Here is a 15,698-nt window from a genome sequence, read left to right as displayed (position 1 = left end):
CCAACTGGGCAGCGGCCGAGGCCGAAAGAGGGCGGGCGTCCAGAATCCGCCGTGAGGGCGGTGCATGTCCCTGGCCGTGTGTCGGGAGGAGGCAGTGCTGGCCTGGCCTCGGGGACCTCGGTGCCCTAGTGGTACAGGCGTGCCCGGGCAGAGCCCCCTGGCTGAGACTCCCCGGCTACGCTCGGGAGGAGGAGAGGGAGGAGAAGCCCCCGGGGACCTGCCACTTGTCGTGTCCCTTGGGGCTCTGGAGCTAAGGCCACATCACACCTGGGTTCCCAACAGCCACTGTCGGACCCAAGCACAGTGGCCTCCTGTCACATTAGCCAACAAAGGGACAAGCTTCCTCTGGTCTGTCTGTACCCAGAATAGCCCTGAAGGGTACGTAAGCCAGATTCCTTTAACGTTTTGATCCCGGATGGGTGGAAATATTTTAGGTGTTACTCATGCTTCAAAGCACCATTTACACCACAATTTGCCGGATATGGCCTTTCCGTGTGGCAGAGCTGTGACGAGCTGGCCGCCTGGCCAGGTAAGGGACTCGTTTGATCTTCGCTGATTGGAACTACAGATGAATGTTCCAAGCCACGGCTCTGCTTTGGAACCGCGGGCTGAGTTGTGAGCCACAAAACTGAATGGATGTCCCCAGGCTTCCCCGGTGAGCCTGCGTGCTCGTAGGAGGCAGGGCCACAGGCCGGGCAGCAGTGTCCCTGACCGAGGGGGGCCTGTTGTCCGGAACACACAACACAGTCACCCCTGGCTCAGGGCTTGCGGCCCTGGCACACAGCGGGGAGGGACAGGGCACTCCCGAGCCCCCAAGGACAGCAGCCTCCGGCCTCCAGCTCATGCTCCCCAGCACGGGGCCGTCTTGGGGGCCCCAGCTTTCTCCCAAGAGCTCCCTTTGCTTGGTGTAACCCTTGGTGGGGGGGACCGCAGCAGGACTGTCATCTCTGTGAACCCCCCAGAGCCATAGGGACGGGATGGGGGTGGGGAGCCGGGGGGCCGAGTCCACGCACGAGACCTCGACAGGGCCCTTTGGCTCACCTCCTGAACTCGCTAGGAAGCGGTGAATTTCCTGCTCCCTGAAGGACTGGAAACTCCTTTAAAACAGGGCAAAACACCTTCCAAGAAGGGAAAGTTGCCGGATGCTTATTTTGCCTCTCCCTCCGGACTGGAGTGCGCCTCCCGGGGCGTCTGTACTGGGAACGGCGGTCCCTGCTCTCAGACAGCGCTCGCCCCACCCAGGGCCGCGGGTTCAGGGGCCTGTCGGGGCCACCGTCGCGGGAGGAGTGCGGCCCCTCCGGGAGCAGAGGGCGTGTGTGGGGAGGAGACCCGCCTACCTGGGGATGTTCTCGTCGACCGTGGCGCATCCGTAGAGGAAGACGATGATGCCGACCACGGAGGCCGGGATGAGCATCTGGGTGTAGACGCCCAGCCAGGCGAAGTACAGGCCAATCTTCTCCCCGAAGTACTTCCTGTGCCACAGGGCAAAGCCAGACAGAGACAGGCTCATGCTCACGGCCTGCGGTGCGGACAAGTGGCACCTCCCCACCCGGCACGGAACAGCTCGACCTGGCCCCGCGAGCCCCCAAGCAGGGCTTAGAGAGTGGGGTGTTGGGGGGTGGCTCTGGGCCGGCCGTCGGGGGCAGGGGTGCCCCTTGCCCTTCTGTGTCCCGGGAAGCGGGTCGTTCCATTTGTGAGGCCCAGAATGGGGTGTACGGGCACAGCGGGCTGCCTAGGAGGTCGCCCGCTCTGTCCCAAGTCCCGCCCCGTCTGAGGGCTCCGGCCTGGAGAAGCCTGGAGCTGCCCTCCTCACATTCCGCGTCCCTGGCGCCTTGAGGGGCTTCAGAATTTCCATGGCCGGACTCTGGTCTGCAGGTCCTCACAGGACATACATCTGCTCCCCTTCCTAACCCCGGGAGACAGGACAGTGTCCTCCTCCCCCTCCACCAGCCGTGCAAGGAGCCCCAGTGGCCACCCAGCAGGGTCGAGCCGGGCTGGGGATTCAGGAGAGGGGGATGAATGTGATGGGAAGAGCCCAGCCCCCAGCGAGTCTACGGGCCTGTGGGGGACCCGGGGGCCCTTCCCAAGCTTCTCAAGTTCAGGCAGCTGATAAGTACTCGGTATGGTCAAGACCAACCGACATCCAACCAGGGACTCGCCTCCCACAGCCTCGGAGCAGCCGGGCCGCTCCTCCTTACCCGGCGTCCTCTCTCACCTGACCAGGTCGATGGGCTGGTATTTATAGAAGACCCCATAGCTCGCCCACTCTTGGTACAGGAGCTGTGGGACAGCAAGTGGTGAGGGCTTTTGAAAATGGAGCTTCCCTTCCCAGAGCTGGTGTACCCAGCTGCCGGGAACATCATTCATTCATTCAACAAACCCTTCTTGGGAGTCGGCTGTGTGTCCGCTGCTGGGCTGGGCACTGTGCTTTCGGAGGGGAGCATGATGGACACAGCCCCGAGCCCCAGGGCTCCCGTCCTGGCAGGGGAGACCCACACGAAACTTTCAGCTCCGGTAAGGGTCCCAAAGAATCCCCTAGCAGTGGGGGCGGAGCTGGGACCGGACAGAGCAAGAAGTGGGAGCAGAGCTGGGACCGGACGGAGCGAGAATGGGTTAGAAGGCACAGAAGCTTCTGGAATCATTATGGAAGCCTCACTCTTCATGATCTGATCCGGAATTGACCTAAAATGGCCCAACCATGTGAGACTTGTCCACTCAGGGTTCTCGGCGGTCCCCGGCCGATGCCATGTCATTCTTTATAAAGGACAGAGACCGCCACGCTCTGCAGCGAAGAAACACCCGTGGCAAGATGTTGAACATTCTCTTGGGATGCAAAGAGAGCTCGGCGCTTCTCCCCTGGGATGAGCCGTCTGATTAACAGGCTCCGTGAGATAAATGCAATCTACACACACCCCATTACCCCCAGGCTCCGGGCAGGGATGGTAATGAGCTTGACGGGTGGAAAGCCTTGCATGAACACGCAGGGAGTGGCTAAGAAAGACACCACGTTGAGACTGGTGGTGCTAAGAGAGAAAGTCCGCCCATGCGGGTCACTGTGCCTTAATGCAAGGCCTAGGTCACACAGCTGGGACCCCCTGTGCCTGGCCGCCTGCCTCTGCCGGCGTCAAATGGGGAACCGGAGGAAGGCAGGTGGGGGATGCTGCCACGAGCTCCCTGCGGGGTAAGCCCTGGCCTGGGTGTTCCGAGGTAGCAGCCGGCATGGATGCATGAACCTGCCTCCACCTCCCCAGAGTCCAGAGCTAATGGCTTTTTGTGCACACACGTATCCTTGGGTAATTCTCCAGAAATGAACAGCGTGCACGAAAGCTCGCTGGGAGGGGTCCCGCTCCCACAGGCCAGGGAGTCGGCTCCAAGAACTAAGTCGCACAACGCACATGCTCGTCTCCTCAAAAGTCAACACACGCACGTCTGTTCTGGTCTCTGTAAGAGGAGCGGTCTTTCGGTTGTACGACTTTCTGTGAGGGCTACGACAAGATGTACTGGGCAGGGTCTGTGTCTTAAAGGACTAACAGCAAGGCCAGCTGCTGGTGCGGACCTCCGCAGCCTCCTGAGGGAGGGGGGTGCAGGGCGGCTCTCCTCTGTCTCAGAGGAGAGAGGCGTGAGTTAAAGGCACCACTCCTGGGTGGGGACGTGGGCTCTGCTGGGCCTCCAGTGGGCGTCCTGGGCACTGAGTCTGAGTCCCAGGTCCTGGGGAGGGGTCCGGTCAGGGCCCCTCCACTCTGAGCCCTGCTGGGCATCCAGGGCAGACCCGTCCCCTCTGAGCCCGTGGCCTCCATTATTCTGGTGGAGACTATCCTACCTCCAGGGTCAGGGGGGACCCCAAGGGCTTGTGTCTCATGAAAGCCACAGCCCAGGGGCTCATCACGTCTCGGCAGGCCTGGTTACATGGACAAGAAGCCGCCACAGGGTCACTCTGCAAACAGCAAACTCAGATGACCACACAGACCACCTCTGGAAAAGCAAAGCGGCCCTCGCTGACCTGGGCATGAAATCATTCCTCCCTTCCATGAAATCAAGCCACTGGTGTAGACCCCACGCAGGCCAGGAGGTGCCCGAGAGATGGGGGCAGGAGGGAGCAGGGAGGGATGGAGGGGCCTCCCGTGGCATGGCCTCGTCACGCTGACCCCTATGTCCCCGGGCCTGCCCAGAGACACTGGCCTGCGGCACGGCAGCCACTGTTCATGGGTACATGGGACAGCTGGGGGTACACCCTGGGTCTCTGCCCCATTACTTTACTTCAGTGGAACATTCTTCCTGCCAAGAAGGGAGCACAATGCCCCCGCGCCTGGCCGCCCAGAGAAGTCAAACTCAAGATTTCCCTGTGATGGTTGGCAGAGCTCCGAGGGGGCACCCCAGGCTAGCAACCAGGGTGGGAGGTGTCAGGGCCCTGGGATGGGCCACTGGGGGGCTGGTGGCTCCGGTCACAGTGACCCCGGACCTCAGAGGGAGCCCAGACCTCCCATGTGGGCCCACCCGGCTGAGGGCACCCATTATGGCATCGACACAATCTTTCATTACTGCGTACGGACTTGCCCCTTGCCGTCTCTCCCTAGAACGGAGGCCCACAAGGGCCGGGTTTCCTGGTCCACATGATCCCCAGAGCCCTGTACAGGGCCTGGGGAAGATAACAGGGACCCAGGAAGGAAGGAAGGAGGCAGGGTCCCGTGGCTCAGTCCAGCATGCGGATGGAGATGGCTCAGTCCGTGCCGGCAGTCACTGCCCTGTTCCACATCCCCACACGAAGGAGCACTCCTGCTCCCAACGGCCCTGAGAGTCCATGACTGTTCTCACCATGCTCAGCCTTGGCCTGGCCTGACTCTTTGCTTAAGTCTTCCTACTTGTGCTCCTCCAGCTCAGCACAGGAAAAGGGCCTTGGCTTGGCTGCCCCCCGCCACCTTTCCATCCTGTGAGGCATCCAGGGCCAGGCACTGGGGGCTTCCCTGCCACGGATGGGACCAATAATGGGGACCCATAGATTTTGTCACTGGAAAGACAAAATACTCACAGCCAGGTCACTTGATATGGAGCCTCATAGGAGAATGAGAAGGTCTACAAGGCTCTGAGTTAGGACCCAACACGCATCTGTAACATTTCTCCCTCTCTCTCCTTCCCTTCCACCCCCCCCAACCCCCCATCATCCAACCATCCATCCATCCATCCATCCAACCATCCATCCATCCATCCATCATCCATCATCCAACCATCCATCCATCATCCATCCATCCATCCATCCATCCATCCAACCATCCATCCATCATCCATCATCCAACCATCCATCCATCATCCATCCATCCATCCAACCATCCATCCATCATCCAACCATCCATCCATCCAACCATCCATCCATCATCCAACCATCCTGCGATTACCCCTGTGGGACAGCCTGGTACTCACACCTGGGATATTAAATTCAGTGGGGGGTGGGGGGAGTAGGGGGGGCAGCATTCCAGGCAGGGAACAGGTGGGTCCTTGAGTTGTGTTTGCTGGACCTGGTGCCCCGTGGTGCCCAGTAAGTAGCTCCTGAGTAAGTGAATGAGATCATTTTGGCAGAGATCTGAGTAGCCTCCGATTAGCGAAGCAGCCCGTGTGGCTGGTGCCTAGGGAGGCAGGTGAGGAGGAGGCCGCAGTGGCCCGTGACGTTGGGGACTGAATTAGGCCTGAAATGGGGTCACTGGGACCAAGGAGGAAGCATCTGTAGGTGGAGGAAAGGCACGAGACACGCAGCGCAGGGGGACAAAGGAATAAAGGAGAGCGGACTCCGAGGCCAGAGTCGGCCCAGGCAGGCCTGGGGAGGGGATGGTGCTTCTCTAGCGGGATCGAACTGGGGGAGGTTCTGCAAGTCACTGGGTCTCAGACGAATGCCAGATGTTCCACTAAAAATAACCAAATATGTCATTTTTGAGCTAAATCAGATAGCATCTTCAGCTGGATTCCCGGGCGGGCAAGTCGTATCCAGTACCAAAGGCTTCAAAACACGTACGGGGGGCCAGCGGGAGGCAGGAATGGAGAACATTCCATACACAGAGGTTCCCAGCCTGAGATCTGGGACAAGGCTGCCATTGTGAGCTTCCCAGGGAAGCGTCTCCACCCGCCGCTTCCAAAGGATCTGCCCTTGAGGGGCAAACATGGGCACGGGAGGCCTGTTCTGCACGCTGAAGGAAGTCTGCAACTTGTTTGGGAAGCGGGAGGCAGCAAGGTGGGCACAGGGAGGAGCCTGGAAGCCAGGTGCTGGCTTGTGTGCGGGACGGCAAGACGGCCGGGAAGAACCTTCCGGAGTGGGGAGGACAGAGAAGATGTGGCTGTGGTGGGGGTGGGGACACAGGGAGCCTGGGCACATAGGATCAGGGAGAGCACTGAACAAACAGATCACTCAGGGTCTCCACGTGAACCACATCCACGAGTCTCTCCAGTGTGCAGAGGAGGCCGTGGCTCTCTGTGGGGCTGGCCCCGGCGGCCCAGGAGCCCTGCGTGATGGATCAGGCCAAACGCCTGCGAGGGGCAGGTTGATCACCCAGGGGAGATACAGGCTTTGGGGCAGGCGACGAAGGCCACGGTAGAGAAACACAACTTCGCCTTCACACGCTCCCCACAACCCGCCCAGGTACCTCTCAGACCCAGAGGGAGGGGCGCACTCCAGCGGCCGGGGTTCCGCCGGGTCCCCCCACGCGTGCGGTGGGAGTGCTGCTGCCCCGTGGGTCGCCGTGCAGCCCCGTCCCGCCCGCGGCCCCCCGCCCGCTCTGCATCCACTCACTTTTCTGTCGTTGAAATCCACGTTTTCACCTTCATAGTCTCCCTGCTCGCGAGAAAAGGAAAAGCGTCAGTGGAAAAGGGGGTCACAGGGGCTCAAATCCAACACTTCCAAACGCAGTCAGCGCCGGTGGCTCTGGTGGGCATGGCAGGGTGACCCCAGACGGTAGCAGGTCACGGCCCAGGGAAGGCTGGTGGGAGCCTCCGCCTTGTTCCGCTGGGCGGGGGGGGGACGTGTGTTCCACCCGGAGGCCCCGGAGTCTGGCCCGACCAGGCGGGCCTCCCTTTCACTCCCAAGGGCAGGAAGTTTTCTGGCCACCGCGCAGAGATCAGTGACCCCACACTCCCATTTCGCACATGGCCAGACTGAGGCTCAGAGAAGCCAAGTGGCCCTGACATCTCGGGGTGGGGGTCACCGGCCCAGCAGTTTGTGAGCGGGACTGGGGAGGAGGGGCTGGAGGACAGCTGCATTTCTGGAGCCAGCGGGCCAGGTGAGCACCCGCTGGTGGACGTGTGATGGGGGGCGACGGAGGCCCCTGGCAGGAGCCAGGACCGCTGGCGGGGACCCGCGGGGTCGGAGCCCTGCCCTTGAGAACAAAGCAGGTCGCAGGCCGAGGCAGTGGACTCCGCACGCCCACGTCAACACCGCACGCGTCGGGCACTTGCCAAGTGCCACAGCGTTCGTGAGACTCATGCTCAAGGAACGGTGGCCAAGCAGGAGTGTTTCCGCGGGGCAGGGGACATGGTGGGGGACGCAGATGCAGGGCCGGGCAGGGGGAGTGGGGGGGACGAGGGATTTGTGTGGGGGCTTTGCCTGCCCTGCAGGAAGAGGAGCTGCCGGGCAGTGGCTGTGGGGAAGCGCGCACAGGCGGAAGGAACCGCATTCCTGAAGGCACAGAGGTGGGGACCCTCGGTCAGTGGGCCCAGCTTCCCACAGGGGACGAGCAGGTCAGAGTCAGGGGTCTGGAGGGATGGCCCTCGCGGTCCTGGCAACCAGGTCTCTCCAATCCAGGGTCTGACTGGAAGCCCTCTCGCTTCTGCCCCCTCTGACGCCACTGGGGACCATTCCTTGCTCGCAGATGGGGACACGAGGCACAGAGAGGACAGGGGCTGCCTCTACTCCCGGCTGTGGAGGGACATGGCCAGGACGGGCCTCTGGGTCCCCTGACGCCCAGCCCCTCCCCTCTCTGCTCTCTCCTGCTTTGTGGCTCCTAGTCCTTGGGGCAACACCCATTTTGGAACATTCTAGAGGCCCCCAGTCCGGGGTTCCCACACTGCTCGGGCCCCACAGTGCATTCCCGTGCCCCTCTGACCCCAGCCCCCGTTTCCATAGCAACAAGAGGAGAATCATCCCTGTCCACCCCAACTGGGCCAGCACGTGGCCGTGGCCACAGGCTATATTTGTCGGGGGATACCAGAGGGATTTGGAGATCCAGCTCGGGAAGCCGGCTACTTGCTCTGCAGAAGTGGATACACGCAGAGTCCCGGTCCCTCTGCCAGAGCGGGGGCGGGGCGGCGGGGGAGACCCCGGCAGGGGGCGCATTTCGTGCACAGGCCGGCCGCAAGGTTCACACCCTTGGGTGAACCAGGGCAGGGTTCCTGCCACAAACGTCCCTGCCTTGGTGGGCTCGCTCCGCAAGAAGGGAGGCCAGGGGTGCAGAGGCTCCGTCCCCCAGCCTGGCAGGGAAGGCCTGCGAGCCTGCGAGCCGCTGACATTTGCAGGAGGGCCAAAGCAGGAAGCCGAGACCGCAGGATAATTAGAGCTCCCTGGGGGTGTGGCCCGCGGGGATTTGGGGCGTCCAATGACGCAGGCGTGAACCCTGTGTCAAGGTCACTTACATCGTGCAGGGGGTAGGCAGCCGAGTAAACGCCGTTGGCCAGCAGGCTCGTGATACCTTAAAAACAAAGGCAGAGGGAGAATTACGGACCAGATACGTCTCCCGCCGCTCTCTCTGCCAACAGAGCAGTCCCAGGACCATGTCAGTTGCCGAGAATTCTCGCGAAGCCCGCTGCCCCGGGGCACAGAGGGCCAGGCCACGGCTCTGGTTTCCTCCCCGGGTTCCACCAGGAGACGGTAAAACATGCTCTATCGGCAGGATTAGGAAGACACAGAGAAAACCCCAAGAGACAGTCACGCCTGGGAGGAGGGAGGCACCCGAAGCCTGCGATTTTCCAACTACCCACACCTGCTGGAGGGCAAGCCTGCAGAGGAAAGGTGGATTTCCAGGGGTTAGAGAAGCTGAATCACGAGGGAAATACGGGGGGAAATTGATGGTGTCGGAAAACACACATACAATTTGGAATTAGATTTCGGGTTGATTGGAAAAGCCAAAGGGGGGGCCTGCGGGCCCCGCAGGGGGGCGGCACTTACCATATTTACTACATTTTCGCCTTTTATTTAAAAGGGCAGAGTCCTTCCTTCTTCCCTCTCCTTGCCCTGTTTGTACATCGGGCTATTAGTTACACGAAAACGTCTCAGGGGACCACAGCTGCATTCGGGGGAGAAAGCATTCGCTCACGGCGGTCCACGCGCCTGGGGGAGGCGAGGCGGTGGCCGCGGCCTTGACGGGGGCCAGACCCTGCCCTGGATGCGTTGGGCAAGTCACCACACCTGAGCCTCCCAGAACCCGGAGGCGAGCCTTCGGTGCCCAGCCCCAGGGGGCCGTGCTGTGCTGGGAAGGCCGAGCCGGCCGTGCACGGAGATGGGGGAGCGGGGGGCTCCGGGAAGCCTGATCTCGCGCACACCCTTGCGGGTCAGTGCTGCCCCCAGAGTCTCCAGGAGCCCTTTGCTGGTCCCGGAACCCCCGGCCTGGTCAAAGAGGCTTTGCAGGTGGTGAGCGGGGCAGCTGTCTCAGTGGCCTAGCCGGCCCAGCCTTTAGGATGCCACTGGGAAATGGGGGAGAAGTGTCTCCCTGAGGCCCACCTAAAAACAGACCATCTCCTCTGTCAGTGATCTGGAAAGATCAGGGTGCCTGAGGGATGCTTTGAAATCTAAACCAGAGGCAGATCGGAGCATCCCGCTAAAGCCCATGTGTGTGAAAAATTCATCTGTAATAAAAGCAGACGTGGGTCTGATCCAGGTTCCCTGTCTCCTCACTGTTCTAGAACACTGAACACAGGAATGCCACAGGGCCTTTGCACAGGCCTGGATCCCTCATTTTCTTCAGATCTCTGCTCAAGCATCTGCATCTCCTCCTCAGAAAGGCCTTTTTCAATCATTGTTCCTAAATCTCTGCGGCAGCCTTCCCAGCCCCTACAAGATGATGTTCTGGCTTTTCTGATTATTATCTGTTTCCTCCCCCAGAATGTAAGTCCCCTGAGGGGACAGAACCCATCAGTACTCTCTGCAAGTTGAATGAGTGAATCTGGAGGTGATTAGGGCTTTCAGACGAGGCAGCGAGGTAGAATGGGGGTGCCGACAAGGACCCCGATCTATCGGCCCTGTTACCAGGTCCACCAGAGAACGGTGGGGAGCACTTCAGATGCGTGCCCCTGGAGATGACCCAGAGCAGGGATCAACTCTAGCTGGGAAGTTCCCAGACGCTGGGCTCTTAGCAAACCTTTGGTGCAACCATGCGGGTTTGCTCTGGAGGGGACCCTACAGAGACCTACAGGACTTAGGTCTAGGACAGAAGCCACACTTCCTCCCACCCCAGGTGACCAGGGCCACTCCGGACACTCTCGCTGCTTCTCAGGTGGGCTGGGCCTACAGCGGACACTTTCCTCAGGCTCCTCCTGACCCCTGGATGGGAGCCCCCCCATTCTCACTGACCTAGGACACAGGCTCAGAGATTGCAGGTCTGAAAGAGTCCCTGTGACTGGCCATCGGCCACACTGGCCAGGACACTTGCAGCCCACCTGACCCCGAGGGTCCGTCATCTCCTCCTTGTGTCCTGGGCCCGGCCCCCAGTGCACCCCCACGCTGCTCTCTCCGCTTACGTCCCGGCAAGCATTCTCCTCTCTGCAGGAAGCCAAGTGCACAGGGAGTCTCTCCTGGACTCACAGACCCCTGCCCACCGGCACGGCCCCGTGGCCCCGGAGGGCGTGCGTGACGCACAGCTCTCAGCGGGCGTGCATGAGCTTACGAAGGAGGAACCCTGGCAAAGGCTTTCCTTTGCTCTCAAGTGTTTGGTTTTGGCGACCTCAGCCCACAGTGGCCGGCGGAGGCGAGGGACCCCTGCTGGGGCGGGAGTGGGGTCAATGGGATACCCTTTGGGCGGGGAAGTTCTGCACCCATGGCTCGGGGTGTGATCCAGAAGGTGCCTGGCCAGACGGATCTGTGCCAGGTTCTGGATTTGGGCTGTGTGTCGAGGACGGGCCTTCCAGCAAGGCCCGGTGTGGAACTGTGCGGGTCCCCAGTGGGGAGCCTTCCACTCCAAGCTGGGAGCACGTCCGGTGCGGGCACTGCTTTGGGCCATCCCTGCCCCGCCCCCGCCAGAACCCCAGCGACGTGCCCCTGGACTATAAGGGTCCAAGAGGGTGATGGTGCCTTGGTCACCCCTACAGCTTCCAGCAGCCAGATTTACCACCCCTGCAGGGAGAGGCTCGGACACCCCCGCGAGCGCCACAAGCCGGAGAGAAGGACACCCCGTACAATGGCCCCGCGGGCCTGGAGCAGCTCTCCCGTCTGACGCAGCTACCCGGGCTTAAATCAAAACCATCTAAAAACCCCCAAACCAGCTGCCCGCCTCCCACGTTGATGATGGGAGGCGAGATTAGGGCTGGGAGGGGCGCTGAGCTCAGGCCCCAGCAATGTCCTCACCCATGCTGTACTTGGCCTTGGTACACGTCGTTCTCTTCAGGATCTCATAGACCTGTTGGGGAGACAAGAAGGAGGGGCGGACGGTTACTCGAGGCACGCGGAAACTGTCCCACGACGGCCAGAAAGGGACGCGGTCGCGCATGACCTGCGACAGCCACCCACTCTCCTCTGAGGACAGACGGCAGGCCTTTCTACGGACGCGTGTCCCCAGCGCCGAGGGTGTGCTGTGCTGAGGGAGGAGCTGCTGGGACAGGAGGACGCCTGCCTCTCCCTTCCTTCCCTCTGTGAGGCACCGCCGGCATCCTGCTATTCGGGGTTGCGAGCTGTCCCTGGCACCCCGTGGGACGGGCTGCTCTGCTTTCCGGCTGGGAAGGCAGGTGGCATTCCAAGCCACGGGCACCGGGCTCATAGGACCCCTCCCGGGTGTAGGCCTCAATGCTCTAGAAACCCGAGGTGGGGGCAGGTTCTGGAACCCATCCCGCCCTGCATCGGGAGGCGGCAGAAGCCCCCTGCAAGGTCCCATGCCGCCCCAGCCCCACGCCCCCTGGACTCACAAGACATCTCACTTGGTGGCCTCGGAAGCCCCGGCTCGGGAGTCTGCCTGCCTCTGGCCCTGGCGTCACCACGCGCAGATGTGTGGTCTGGGGCAAACTACCTCACCATCCCGTGCCTTAGTTTCCCTATCTGCAAAACGGGGTGACAGTGACGGGCCCTCTGGCTCAGACGTGACAGTGAGAGCGGCACTCTTCCCTCCAAGCCCTCAGCTCCCCGACCGGCTGCCAGCGGCCCCCCGCCCTGTCCCGCCCTCCTGCATCTCCGTCCATCTCGGCTCTGGCCCCGCAGTCTGGCCTCCCAGTGCTCTCTCTGCTCCCTCTCCAAACCCTCTGCCGAGAACCAGGGCCTCCCCCACGATGTCCTTCTGCTAGAAGCACTTGGTCCCCAAGATGTACGAGGCTGCAGGGCCATGGCCACCCCCTGCTCTGCCTTCCCCCTGCTCTTGTCCCCGAGCACTCCCTCGCACCTGCCGTAAAGGCGCCCACTGCCTCCTGCTTCCTCCCACCAACACTGCCACTGACTGCATTAGTGACCCACTCAGGCCATATCCCCGGTACCCCCGCATCTAACTGGGGGCCCCATCCTGACCTCACTGACTCTCCTGGAATTACCGCCTCCCATTCATCGGGTCATGGCCTCATTCATGACCACCTCTAAGCCTGCACCTGCCTCCACCTGCCCTCCCACAGCTGGCCACTGGCCTGCCTTCATCTTGCTCGAACAGATCTGACACATCCTCAACCTCGCTCTGCAACCGCCTATGGCTCCCTGGCATCTGCAGGCTGAAGGTCTGTGTCCTAAGACCAGCACGATCAACCCTTCCTGCTGATCCTGATGCCTACCCACTTGCATGCCGGGTGACCCCGATGCCAGGAGCACGGGGAAGGAGGCAGGGAGGGCCGTCGGTCTCCATACCTTTGCCTAGAATGACCTCGCCCCAGCGCCCGATACTGTCGGGTCTCCAAGGCCACGGGGCCTGACTACCCAAGGACAAAGTTTCGAACTGTCAGTTTCTCTGGAGCCTCGGCCGGTTTATAAACCAGCCTTCGAGGTCTCCGGGAAAGCCCCCGAGCCCCCCCAGAGTAAACCAGACCCTTCAATGACCAGTCACTGACAGAACCACTTTCTGCTCTTTGGGATCACGGACGGAGCTCTGTTTTATAGCAGACTCCCCCTGAAACGGGGTCTGGAGCTTTCCATCCACCTATTCCGCACCCCCCCCCCCAAACCAAGAGTGAATTCACAAATTTGCACAGCCGCAGGTCATGTGACTTCAACATTCATGTTGAAACACACACATGACCCGGTTTCTGCAGCCGGTCATTCCTCCAATCCTCTATTGCCTAAAGATGCAAAAAAAAGTCGAAGTGGCTGCTTCTCCCAAGGGGTCGGTCTCCAGGGGAGCTCTTTCCCTCCCCACCGGGACACCTGTCAGCCCCGAGACGCTCCAGCTGGCTGATGTCCTCCCATCAACAAGTTCCTTCTTATTTACTACGATGAGCTTTAATTGCTAAGATTGATTAGTAACACGCGTCACGTAAACCACTGCACCGTGGCCCAGGCCGCCCCGCACGGAGGGGCACCGTGGCGCTCTGAGCGGGAAGCCAGAACCGTTCTCGTTCTGATGCAGGCTCGGTGCCTCCGCAGGTCACGAGGTTGGGAGGGGACAGAGGGCAGCAGACGGGACCCGGATCTGTCTTCCTGGCAGCGGCCCGAGCCCCACTCACCAAAGCAACCCGAGCCTCCTCTGGCCACCTGCTGGCCTGGGGATGTGGCCGTGAGGGGCAGTTATCTGCTCAAGGTCAAGTGGCTGCCCTGCACCTCTGCCCCCCAGGCTGGGCTTTTGGTGGGGGCGGCGGCAGCAACAGCAGAAAAGCATGGTCCTGAGCTGTGCATGGCCCAGCTTGGCTGGTGGACAAGTTGGCGGCCGATGGATAAACATTAAACCAATACCCTGAAGAGGGCAGGGCGGCCTGGTCCGATTTCAAACTTCATTCTCTCCTCTGGCCCAGCCCCGGAAATCTGCCTCCATCTGCCTCCACCCCGCCTGCCAGGTCCGCCCCTGTGCGGAGAATCTGCAGCCGGGGCCCCACCAGCTCTGCTAAGGGTCCCACGCAGGGAGGCCGGGGACAGGTGCCGGGGGGTCTGGAGTCCCCCTGCCCTTTCCTGTGGCTCCACCTGGGGAAGGAAGGGCGGGGCTTCCCCTGCTCCCCCCACTCCCCAGCCTCCCCCCTCTGCTTTATTATTCTAATTATCGCTGTCACAGGCAATTAGAGCCGGCTTCCACCTGGAGGAGCTTTGCTGAAATGAAATGATCACCCGCTTCTCCCAGGGGCCGCCGTGCTGGGGAGCCAGGGAGTCCCACAGGCTCTACTTACTATTGTGCTCCGGGTTTTGCTGTCGAAAAAGGAATCCTTGTCAGACAGGTCAAATCTGTTGAAATAGTGAGAAGAAAGAGACACACAGTTCACCGGAGTCGGCTCTCCGGGTTTCCAAGGCCCTGGGAAAGCACACGGTCCCCGTGAGCCGTGACCATGACCCTGGGCAGGTGTGCCAGGTGTGCCCCGACCCTGGGCCTCTGGAACAGTCCGTTTCACTCCCCCAGGCCCCTCTGGGAGGCCTGGATACCCACACCTCCTCCCAAGGATCTGACGATGCCCTCAGTCTCTGTGTCAACGCTGCCTACGGTGGGGACCGTGCGGCCCCACCACGAGATGCTGCCGATCCCGAAGACGACCTCCCAGAACTCCACAAACAGGGTCAGTCCTGAGGTCTCGGCCCCCACATATTTTGTCAGGTTGCCTGAGTGCAGAGGGGAGCCTCTGGGAGAGGTCGCCCACTGCCCCAGGCACTCAGGGTACAGCGGGGGGGGGGGGGCGGATCCCAAGGACGATCAGGAGGTAGAAGAAATAACTGCGGAGGCCAGCGCTTGGCCCCTTTGCTAGAGCCGAAGCCCCAGCTCTGAGCTGAGAAACAGCTCTCCACGTCCCGTGAGACCAGTGGCATCCTGGAGAGCCCCCCTCCCCCGCTTGTCATCCATGTCCCTGTGGGTCTAGAACCCAAGTTCTCTCTGTTCCCACCACTGCCCACAACTCCAGCTCAGAGGGCGATGCCCCGCTGCCCCTCAGGAGAGGGCAGGATGGAAGGTTCCAGAACCGGTGCAGCCCTGCCAGGCAACCCTGCTGGCAGCACGTCCCCTGAGCCTCCAGCCTCCAGCTGTGGCTGTCTTTGTCCCTGTCTCCCAGAGCTCGGCCCCTTCGGGAGGCCTGGTTAGCCAGACCCTCTCACAGGAACACGGACCCCAGAGGGATGGGGCCGCAGGGGGGCGGAAAGATGCCCAGGTCCCTGCTTTGGGGCTTTGAGACAAGCCGCATACACGCCCTCCCTTGAGCCCGTGTGTTTTCCTGAATGTCCCCCGACAGGAGGACAGGACTCGTCACCCCTCCACTCCTTAGTTAACAGCGATCTTGGAAAACATCCTTGGATCTCTTCTGTGCTCAAGACCTATAAACTGTTCAGAGAAAGTGCTTCAGGGGCTGAAACCCCACTGCTCTGGGAGGACGGAGAGCTTCTCTGGCCTCAGGGGACTGTCCTACAACCTGCATCTCCCTTG

General features: G+C 61.4%; 1 protein-coding gene across 4 annotated transcripts in view; it reads right to left on the bottom strand.

Annotated features, from left to right (window-relative positions):
* The window catches only part of ANO1 (anoctamin 1), a 151,764-nt gene that overhangs the window by 41,358 nt on the left and 94,708 nt on the right, over window positions 1-15,698 (bottom strand). For 2 of the 4 annotated variants that reach the window (XM_045066273.1, XM_045066281.1), the window contains exons 6-12: window positions 14,464-14,518; window positions 11,531-11,582; window positions 9,140-9,205; window positions 8,608-8,663; window positions 6,773-6,814; window positions 2,216-2,280; window positions 1,338-1,472 (exon numbers count right to left, since the gene is read on the bottom strand). In XM_045066273.1, the coding sequence (XP_044922208.1) occupies window positions 1,338-1,472; window positions 2,216-2,280; window positions 6,773-6,814; window positions 8,608-8,663; window positions 9,140-9,205; window positions 11,531-11,582; window positions 14,464-14,518 (471 nt within the window). The remainder of the gene's footprint in view (window positions 1-1,337; window positions 1,473-2,215; window positions 2,281-6,772; window positions 6,815-8,607; window positions 8,664-9,139; window positions 9,206-11,530; window positions 11,583-14,463; window positions 14,519-15,698) is intronic. The other 2 variants (XM_045066278.1, XM_045066284.1) reach the window with 1 other exon arrangement.

The sequence above is a fragment of the Mustela putorius genome, unplaced genomic scaffold, assembly GCF_011764305.1.
Source record: "Mustela putorius furo isolate JIRA1106 unplaced genomic scaffold, ASM1176430v1.1 tig00000127_pilon_pilon_pilon, whole genome shotgun sequence".
Taxonomy (NCBI): Eukaryota; Metazoa; Chordata; class Mammalia; order Carnivora; family Mustelidae; genus Mustela; species Mustela putorius.
This window is presented reverse-complemented; position numbering and strand designations above follow the sequence as displayed.